Source organism: Microcebus murinus, chromosome 22 (assembly GCF_040939455.1).
Source record: "Microcebus murinus isolate Inina chromosome 22, M.murinus_Inina_mat1.0, whole genome shotgun sequence".
Classification (NCBI taxonomy): domain Eukaryota; kingdom Metazoa; phylum Chordata; class Mammalia; order Primates; family Cheirogaleidae; genus Microcebus; species Microcebus murinus.
The window spans coordinates 5,037,769-5,048,440 of NC_134125.1; the positions used below are offsets into that span (position 1 = coordinate 5,037,769).

A 10,672-nucleotide genomic window follows, 5' to 3' on the forward strand; every position below is an offset into this window, starting at 1 on the left:
ACGGCCCCGCCCCCAAAGCGCCGGAAGTGGAGTGCGGAGGCGCGCCGCGCTCTGTCAATCTGTGTGGCTCGCAGCCGGCGCGGTCGCCCGATCCACCTGAAGCGGCGCGGGCGGCTCCGGGACCCTCGGGCTCCGCATTCCGAGGGGCACCATGGACGACAAGGGTAAATCAGGGTGAGGCGGGACGGCTGGGCCTACAGCGGAGCCACGCAGGGTTACCCCTATCTCTCACACCCTAGCTGGGCTCCCGGAGAGGTCGTTTTCGAAGTTCAGGCTACTCGTGTGCATGCGATTCCTCTAGTCATAACTAACCCCCCCTTGCTGCTCTTGTATCCAGGGATGGGTGGTATCCGTAGACACCTTCCTGTACACTCACACTGCTTCCCAGCGCTCAAAAAGGCCTTCGCAATGTTGATTTCCTCCTATGTGAAGTAGAATTCCTGCCCTGTTGGATCTGTTACTCAAAATCAAAAGAATGAGGCATACTTAATATGCTCACCTAGTATGGTTATCAAAGTGTTTTATTAAGTGAAAACAAGGGCGAGCTAATATCTCTCATGTAAAGGAATAAAGGGGGAGTGGAACTCTTATTTACATATATGTACATATATGAGTATGTGAATATACTTGGCATAGACTGTCTCGAGGGGTGCAGGAAAAATTGGCTGACTCGGATCCTCTCAGAACTTAGGTCCAAGGAAGGGAGGAAGAACGACTGTTAATCTTTGAGTAGCGCTTAAATTTTATGCCTTGCACACCAATAGCTTTTTCAAAATAAGGAGAACTTGCAAACAGTAAAGTGATGTCTTCTCTATTCCTATCAACGTTTATCATGTCCCTGAAACCAAATAACCTGAAAAGAAAACATTTCTTAAATTATTTTGCTTGTTAAGGTCAACAATCATTAATAAGCTCTCTGGCCTTGCATCCTGCTAAATGAATTTGATGAATCACTTTCTTCTCTTTTCCCAGAGTTAATTGAATACTTTAAGTCTCAGATAAAAGAAGATCCTGACATGGCCTCAGCAGTGGCCGCCATCCGGACTTTGTTGGAGTTCTTGAAGAGAGATAAAGGTAAAGAGGATCATGTGTGAATATTCTGGGCCTCAGGAAAGTCTTCTAATGACTCTTAAAAATGTATAAAGTGGTCGGGCGCAGTGGCTCACACCTGTAATCCTAGCACTCTGGGAGGCTAAGGCCAGCAGATTGCTCGAGCTAAGGATTTCGAAACCAGCCTGGGCAAGAGTGAGACTCTGTCTCTACTATAAATAGAAATAAATTAATTGGCCAACTAATATATATAGAAAAAATTAGCTGGACATGGTGGCACATGCCTGTAGTCCCAGCTACTCAGGAGGCTGACACAGTAGGATCACTTGAGCCCAGGAGTTTGAGGTTGCTGTGAGCTAGGCTGACACCACGGCACTCACTCTAGCCTGGACAACAAAGTGAGACTCTGTCTCAAAAAAAAAAAAAAAAAAAAATGTAGAAAGTGAAAGATGGATGTTTACCTGTATACGATAACGCACCCCCAAGCTCAGCTTCTGCCTTCATTTCATGCCTTTTAATCTGGAGAGAAGCCTCAAGTTATCATTAGTAGGATTCCGTTTCATAAATGAAATATCCTTTTTTTTTTTTTTTTTTTTTTTTTTTTTGAGACAGAGTCTCGCTTTGTTGCCCAGGCTAGAGTGAGTGCCGTGGCGTCAGCCTAGCTCATAGCAACCTCAAACTCCTGGGCTCAAGTGATCCTTCTGCCTCAGCCTCCCGGGTAGCTGGGACTACAGGCATGCTCCACCATGCCCGGCTAATTTTTTTTATATATATATCAGTTGGCCAATTAATTTCTTTCTATTTATAGTAGAGACGGGGTCTCGCTCTTGCTCAGGCTGGTTTTGAACTCCTGACCTTGAGCAATCCGCCCGCCTTGGCCTCCCAAGAGCTAGGATTACAGGCGTGAGCCACAGCGCCCGGCCTGAAATATACTTTTAATCAAGAGTGACTATTTTATATCAAGTTAGCCAGGAAGCTTAAATTACAACAATAGTTCAGCTTTACAGATGTTTATTGGGCTTCCACCTTGCACCAGATTCTGTGCAAATGCTACAGAGAATATACCAGAATAAATTCTGACATTAATATTATTCATTGTGATGTCATACTAATTCAGCATCCTAAATGTAATAAGCATCTGGGCATAGCATGATATCTTGTATAAGCAAAATAATAATAGTAATGCCTTCTTTAATCTGAACTGTTGACCTAGAGACATGTCTTCCCACTGTACTTACAGTAACATCCATTTACCTTAGCCTCACCTACACTGCCTTGCAGACCTCATCTGCTGGTGCTACTTGATATCCTTCCATGCTATCCCTCACTGAAGTATGCTTCAGTCCTGCTGGCCTCTTTTTTTCTCATGCCAGGTTTATTCCCATCTCAGAGCCTTTGCATTGTTATAATCAGTACCTGGCACCCTTCCCACTGGCTATGTGGCTGGATCCTTTCTTATTCTGGTTTCAGTTTATTTTATTTATTTTCTTTTTTTTCCCCAAAAATCATGGCTTGTTGGATGGTTTCAGTTTAAATGGCCCCCACTCCAAGAGGCCATCCCTGTCAAGTAGCCCCACATTGCATATCACTCTGCTTTTTTTAGTCTTCGTTACATATATCTGTATTTCACTTGTTTATTTGTGTGCTTGCTTATTGTGTGCTTCCTCTCCATCAGAGCAGAACCCATCTTCTTTTTTCCCCACAAAAGATGTGTCTCGCTATGTTGCTCAGGCTGGTCTCAAACTCCTGGCCTCAAGCAATCCTTCCACCTCAGCCTCCTGAGTACCTGGGATTACAGGTGTGAGGCACAGTGCCTGGCTTGTTTTATTCACTGATATATCCCTAGCATCTAGAATAGTGCCTGACATATAGTATGCACCCAGTAAATACTCGCTAAATGAATGAATCGCAGACCTAGCTAGGGTCTGTGATACCAAAATGAACGTCACATTCCTCGTTTGGTCATTCCAGGGGAAACAATCCAGGGCCTGAGAGCGAACCTCACCAGTGCCATAGAGACCCTGTGTGGCGTGGACTCCTCCGTGGCCGTGTCCTCGGGCGGGGAGCTCTTCCTTCGCTTCATCAGCCTTACGTCCCTGGAATACTCTGTAAGCCCCTGCTCTCCCTCAGGTTACCTTTCCACTTCTCTGTTTGGCTACACATATTCTCAGCTTTACCTGGATCGTCCCTGTCCTCTCATTTTGCTCTTTTCTTCCCAGGATTACTCCAAATGTAAAAAGATCATGATTGAGCGGGGAGAACTTTTTCTCAGGAGAATATCACTGTCGAGAAGTAAAATTGCAGACCTGTGCCATACTTTCATCAAAGATGGGGCGGTGAGTAGATATCCATTGTGTGTGGTAACTATTAATAGAAGCAAGGGCTTTGAGTCAGACTGTCTAGGGTAAAATCCTGGCTCTGCCACTTACTTACTGTGTAGCCTTGGATAAGTTATTTAACTCTTTGTGCAGTTTTCTCATCTGTTAAATAAGAGTGATAACAGTACCTACCTTATAGGGTTGTTGTGAGGATTAAATAAAATGGTATGTGTAAGGGCTCAGCACTATGTTTGGCCCATGGTAAGTGCTGTATAAACGTAGATGTTATTACAGATGGTTGTCATTGTAAACACAAACACGCAGGGAAAGACACTGGGACAGCATGGATGATTCTTGATGATTCTATTATAAGATGTTTTACTAAAGAAGTATTTTTATGGTTCTATATGTAGTAAATTAGTCTAAGTTAAATCAACACAGAACAGCCCTTGTCACTGGTTAATGTTGAGCATCTTCCAGATGCAAGTTGGCACTAGAGAGTTTCTTTTTAACTTCATTTTAGATGCTATTACAGAAATGCAAAGCTGCCAAGTATTTATAAGTGAGGAAAGACAGGAGCTGCAGGTTAAGCCAGTCTCCCAGCAAAGGGCTAATAAAACTTTTGTAATGTCTCTCCCACCGGCATACATCCACATCCTTTTGCTACCTAAGCCTCCACTGACCATAAAATTATTTACTTGCATTTGACTCTTAAATCTTGTCCCAACCTTTGAAGTATGTTATTAAATGATGTAATTGATGTGACTGGAACTTGTACAAAAGCCAGTTGCAAAGAAAGCATTTTTTGGCCAAATGGAGGCAAGATTGAGGCCTCCTCTTTCTGCAGACTCACTGTGCTGTGGGTATCTGCAAGTTTCATTGCCTCTAGTATGGTGTAATGTGTGCATACATCACCTTCAGTGCACTGAGAATAAATTTAGAGCAGAGCTGCTCAAAACTGAATATGCAGATGAATCATCACCTGGGGGTCTTATTAAATGCAGATCTGGGCTCAGCAGGTCTAGGGCAAGGCATGAGACTCTGCATTTCTAACAAACTCTCAGGTGAGGCCCAGAAAGGAGCTAGAGAGCTTTGTTTACCATCTTGCATTACAAGATCCTTTGCACTCTTCCACAGAACAGAAGTTACATATAAGTGTCTGCAAATTGTATCCATGCCACACACAGGTTGTGTTTACCCCAAACGGTGCTTATAAATTTTTTAAAACTAGTTTGCCAATATTTCAATATTGCATTTTCGGCCCCTCTGGAAAAAATCAGATGGTCTGGCAGCAGTAGGTCCACATGATGATGACCACGTGAACAACAGCCACTTGACGGAGCTATGGAGTCCTGGCTCTCCCTAGACTTTTCACTTTGCTGCTAGCCCCACCTAATCTACTGCAGGGATTTATGCTTGTAAGCCCAAGTGTGAAAACCTTAGAAATAGGGAAACCAACCCAAAATAACCTCATGGTACCTTCTGATATCCAGGCTTTTATGTCTCGTAAAGTAAACCGTCTCTACATCTGCTGTGGGAAGCAAGACCCATGCTGTAGTCCTCTGGCAGAAACTCTCTCAGCTTGTAAATGGGCTGGAAACCCAGTGTACTATCAAGTCTCCTTTCTGATTATTTAATAGTGGATTTGTAAGGAAGCACATGGAGAAACTTAAGATGCTAGGAACATGCATTACGGTGTAGACAGTATAGGTGATCACCAGGGGGAGTCAGCCTCTTTGACAAGTTTTCTCCATCCACAGAAAATATTGACTCACGCCTACTCCAGAGTGGTCCTGAGAGTCCTAGAAGCAGCCGTGGCAGCCAAGAAGCGATTCAGTGTATACATCACGGAGTCACGGCCTGATTTATCAGGGCAAGTATATTTCTGTTCAGTTTTGTGCCAGCAGTCATTCTGAACAGCAAACTGAGGCTGAGAGTCCATCATAACAGGAACCAGAGCGTGCCCTCTCCCCTCCAATTTGTCAGCGTCAGCACTGCCTTTGATTGTGCCTGTGCCTGCCCCTGGGAGAGGAATTGCTGTAGATTTACAGTAGGTCATGGTGTAAAATCTGGGGGGGTTAATCAGAGGAACAGCAAGGGATTATGTTGATGAAAAGTATTTATCAGGAATAGGTGATTGGACACAGAGGCTCATGCCTGTAGTCCCAGCAACTCAGGAGGCTGAGGCAGGAGGATCACTTTAGGTCAGGAGTTCAAGATCAGCCCAGGCAACATAGCAAGACCTTGTCTCTAAAATGTTTAAAAATTAGCCCAGTGTGGTGGCAAGTGCCTGTAGTCCCATCTACATGAGAGGCTGAGGCAGGAGGATCACTTGAGCCCAGCAGTTCAAGGCTGCAGTGAGCTATGATAGGGCCACTGCACTCCAGCCGGGGTGATAGAGTATGATCTTGTCTCTAAAAAACATAATAAAACTTAAAAAAAAAAAAAAAAGGAATAGGTAATTCATGTCTCCATCTCTCCAGAAGGTAAAAAACTTTCTCCTTTTTCCTGAAGTTATACCTCTTACCCAGAGTCCCTAAGAGTACAGTTTTCCAAAATACACACATTTTTCTAAAGAACCCAAATTCTTGTTTCCTTAGTCCAGAGTCTTGGGATCTGCCCCTTAATCAATTAACTGAGTTTCAAGCTAACATGACTTATAACTGTCCAAATTAAGTGACTTATCATATATCACTATGGGACTTTTTGGACTTTCTCTAATGCTCTCAAAATGTCATCTTCAGTAAGAAAATGGCCAATGCCCTCTGCCACCTCAACGTCCCCGTCACCGTGGTGCTGGATGCTGCTGTTGGGTAAGTGCCCGTCTTCCTCAGCGTCATTACCTTCCCTTGCCCAGCCCCAGGGCTGGCTCGGAGCAGCATTTTCAGATTGAAGGTTTGACTCCCATTCATAAAACTGCACTGGGCAGCATCCCACCTCTTAATAGCTGCTCTAAGGCAGCAGGCTCACTGTAAGGTCTTGATAGTGTACACAAAAGACAGGGCTCTAGGATGTTGGGGAGAATGGGAGTTTTATGGATCCAGGTGTTTGTACATTTTACGAGCAAGATGCCAAGGTCGGTCAGGATCAGCACTTAGGATAATCTGTGCTCTCACTTGAAGACCTGGGCTGTTGTCCCCAGTGGCACACTGGGTTGCTTTGTCTCACCCTGGCAACTTCTCTTCTTAAACCAAGGTCACATCTTCCTGGGATTACCAGTGTATTTCACAGGAGAAAACAGGAGTAACAATCTCTTTGGAAGAAAACATAAACTAGATGATGAAGGAAATTAGGAATGTGTTCAAGAGTAGGCATTTTGAGGAATTCTAATTGCTCACTTTAAAGGTGAATTGCCTTTCACCCTACTAGAGAGATTACCTAACACTTTGTTCCAACTTGAATTCACATCAACTCCTCAAATTTTCATTCTGTTTTTATTGAAGTAGAATAGAAACTCCAGAATACCACACTAGTAAGGATGAGTATCGTGTCATGAAATTCTTGCTTCAGTTACACGCTTATGTGTGCACACATGCCAGGGGGCAGTGTGGAGTGTGCCTTATTGTGTTGTCATGATCAAAAAGGGTTTTAATGTCCCTGATTAACAATGCCAAGGGCCAATCATCATCTCATGCTTTAACTGTGCTTTTGAAAAAAGGTAGTAATGGGATGAACTTAGCATGATGAAAATGGAATAGTGACCTTTATAGACGGTGGTGCTAATAACAAGCCAAGAAAAGCAAGCATGAAAAGCTCTTTCTTTTAATTTCCTTAGCTATATCATGGAGAAAGCAGATCTTGTCATAGTTGGTGCTGAAGGAGTTGTCGAAAACGGAGGAATTATTAACAAGGTAGGAGCCTCAGCTCTTCCCAGTTCCTTGCTCAGGACTTAGAGTTGTTTTGCTGAATTAGGACGCCACAACAGGATTGTGTGTTGTGGTTCATTCTTCTCCTAATCCTGCTTAGCTTTAGGACTTCATCATGGAATTGAATTGTTGACCAATTCTCATGAGCCACTGCAGTGGCCAGATTTCCTTCTTTGAAGATTGATCATAAATTAAGACAATATAATTTATATTTATACAAAATGAGCTTTAATTGGAATTGGGATTTGTCTGTTTTTTTATTTTCATTTAAATTGAGCATATTCAACCTCCACATGATATTTTATTCCAATTTCTCTATCCATTGCTTAACTTGGAAAGTTTTCATGAAATTTCTCTTTAGGTTTTTTTAGTATTTTTTAATAGTAAAATATATATAAAAAAATTTTCCATTTTAACCATTTTTACATGTACATTTCAGTGGCATTAAATGCATCCGCATTTTTGTGCTATATCAGCACTGTTTTGAAAACTTTTCTATCTATTTATTTATTTATTTATTTTGGGGACAAGGTCTTACTCTGTTGCCCAGGCTGGAGTGCAGTGGCACAATCATAGCTCACTGCAGGCTCCATCCTCCCGCCTCAGCCTCCTAAATAGCTGGGACTACAGGTGTGCACCACCACACCCAGTTAATTTTTTTATTTTTTGTAGAGACAGCATCTTGCTATGTTCCCCAGGCTGGTCTCAACTCTTGGCCTTGAGGGAAAAATCCTACCTCGGCCTCCCAGTTAGCTGGGATTACAGGTGTGAGCCACCATGCCTGGCTGCTTTAAAAACTTTTCAGTTTCTTCCCAAACAGAAACTCTGTACCCATTAAACACTAATTCTCCCTCTCCCATCCCCAGTAACCTCTGTTTTACTTTCTGTCTCTGATTTTGCCTATTCTAGGTACTTCAAATAAGTGGAATAATATAATATTTGTCTTTTTGAGTTTGACTTATTTCACTTAGCATGATCTTTTCAAGGTTTACCCAGGTTGTAGCACATGTCAGAACTTTACTTCTTTTCATGGTTGAATAATATTACATCGTACAGATTTGTCACATTTTGTTTATCCACTCATCTGTTGATGGATACTTGGCTTGTCTCTACCTTCTGGCTATTGTAAATAATGCTATGAACATTGGTGTACAAGTTTCTGAGTATCTGTTTTCAATTCCTTTGGGTTTATATACTGAGGAGTAGAATTGCTGAGTTACGTAGTAACTGTATGTTTAGCTTTTTAAGGAATTTCCACAGTAGGTGTACCATTTTACATTCCTACCAACAATGCAGAAGGGTTCCAATTTCTCTACATTCTTGCCAACACTTATCTTCTATTTTTTTAATTATAGCTGTCCTAGCAGGTGTGAAGTGGTATCTCACTATGGTTCTGATTTACAGTGCCTTAATGACTAATGATGTTGAGCATCTTTTCACATGCCTAGTGGCCATTTGTATATCCTTAGAGAAATGTCTATTGTCTTCTTTTTAAAAAGATCCTCTTTGACTCCAAAGCCAGAATTACACATATTATGTTCATACGCTTTCTGTTGTTTCTACTTGAAATGTGCTGAAGAGCTCATCATTCTCCATTTTCTCTGACTTCCCAGATTGGAACCAACCAGATGGCTGTGTGTGCCAAAGCACAAAACAAGCCTTTTTATGTGGTTGCAGAAAGTTTCAAGTTTGTACGGCTCTTTCCACTAAACCAGCAAGACGTCCCAGATAAGTTTAAGGCAAGAGTTTTACATATTTGAAGGGATACTGAAGTCTAAACTGAAAGCTTTGAAAAACTGCTGTGCTAGGAATGTTCCAGTAAATTTTTTACTTCCCAGTGCTTTTCCCCCAACATTTGGGATACAAAGGTAAGTTGGTGGTTAGACAAATACATTTGCCCCAGAATGTCCGTCTTTCAGTCTCTCATTCTCTCAAGCACCACTATGTGGGCTGAAAGGAGGCGGGAAGCTGGTGGCTGGGTCCCAGCTTTGGAATCCACTGTCTGGGCTCAATCCCATCTTCACAACACTTACAAACCGTGTGACTTTGCACAAGTCCCCTCATTGTAACCTCTGAGTTTGTTTCCTTACCTGTGCAAAGGAATAGTGGCATCTGATAGGGTTGTGAGGATTCTGAGATAATCCAAGGAAGGGCTTAGTACAGAGCCTGGCACGTAGCAAGTACTTTGTAAGCAGACTCTAACTTGTTACCTTGAGAAGTCTGGAGAAGTTAATCTGGCACACGTGAATGAAGGGACGTGTGACTTAGGCTTTTTGTTACACTATAGCTCTTGGCAGGTGGCCACCATGATATGGCTTGGGGCGTGACCCTGCCCTCCCCTCCAGCGTGCTACACAATTAGTTTCCCCTGTTTTTAGAGAGCAGTTGCAGGCAGTAGCACACTGACTGCTCAAGCCAAAGCCTCACTGGTTCAGAGCCAGGAAGATTCGGGGCAGGCTAACGTGTGGTTCTTATCTCCTCAGTATAAGGCAGATACTCTCAAGTCTGTGCAGACTGGACAAGATCTCAAAGAGGAGCATCCGTGGGTCGACTACACCGCCCCTTCCCTAATCACCCTGCTGTTTACAGACCTGGGCGTGCTAACCCCCTCGGCAGTCAGTGACGAACTCATCAAGCTCTATCTATAACCACTGGGTCCTTTCCTGCCAATGTACAGCTAATGTAGTTGAGGCAGGGTGAGTGGCCACATGACCTCCAATGAGCCAGGCCAAAACTGAATTGTTTTTTGTGAAGATTTATGGACTAAGGCTTTAAAATCATAAATCTTGGAGAATCTTTCTTACTTATTTCAGTCCTATCTGAAATGTGTCTGTGGTTTTATAACCCAACCTAAATTGTACTTACGGTTTCCAGAAACTTCCATTTTCAGTTTCTAAAAATACAAGCTAGATTATTGGCTACTTAACCAATGAAAGGTGTGCCCCAGTCCACCTCCCTTCATCCTGCCCTGCACTCCAGACTGATTTGCCAAAAGCATCCATGAAAGAAATACAGGACAAAAAGCAGGTGTTCCTAACTACAGCCACGCCCTCTGCAATAAATGGCTACCGGTTGGCCAGGACACGTTACACCTGGTGCCTTACGAGAATGGCAAGCAGCAACTGCTGAATTTGCATCTGGCTTCCAGTGGTGAACACGTCCCAACAGGATCAAGCCAAACGGAGTAAAAACTGTACTGAGAGAACACGAGGAAGGCGGAAACAGCATTCAGCAGTGGTATCCTGCACGGCTCAGCACTGATGGAGACGCCTTCCAGAACATGTCAACTGAAATTCTGTAAAAGATGTGAACTTAACTTTAAAAATGTTTGGGACCTACACAGCTTTTTAAAATTACACTTGGGAACAAATTCAGCATCGTTTCAAATAAATTATATGAAAGATTTTTGATAACAGTGTTACATCAATTTGCAACCTGA

General features: G+C 42.9%; 1 protein-coding gene across 1 annotated transcript; it reads left to right on the top strand.

Annotated features, from left to right (window-relative positions):
• Positions 1–6: 6 nt before the first annotated feature.
• On the top strand, positions 7–10,646 carry EIF2B1 (eukaryotic translation initiation factor 2B subunit alpha). The gene is made up of 9 exons (XM_075996482.1): positions 7–164; positions 973–1,074; positions 3,022–3,158; positions 3,270–3,386; positions 5,129–5,245; positions 6,117–6,181; positions 7,144–7,219; positions 8,848–8,973; positions 9,717–10,646. Exons 1-9 carry the CDS (start codon positions 152–154, stop codon positions 9,879–9,881), a joined length of 918 nt encoding a protein of 305 aa, XP_075852597.1. The 5' UTR covers positions 7–151; the 3' UTR covers positions 9,882–10,646.
• The last annotated feature ends 26 nt before the right edge of the window (positions 10,647–10,672 follow it).

Excerpts from the sequence above, each read along its gene's own strand:
- EIF2B1 (XM_075996482.1), top strand. Across the intron at positions 3,387-5,128 it reads CTTTCATCAAAGATGGGGCG|AAAATATTGACTCACGCCTA; the intron begins GTGAGTAGATAT and ends CTCCATCCACAG. Across the intron at positions 6,182-7,143 it reads GTGCTGGATGCTGCTGTTGG|CTATATCATGGAGAAAGCAG; the intron begins GTAAGTGCCCGT and ends TAATTTCCTTAG.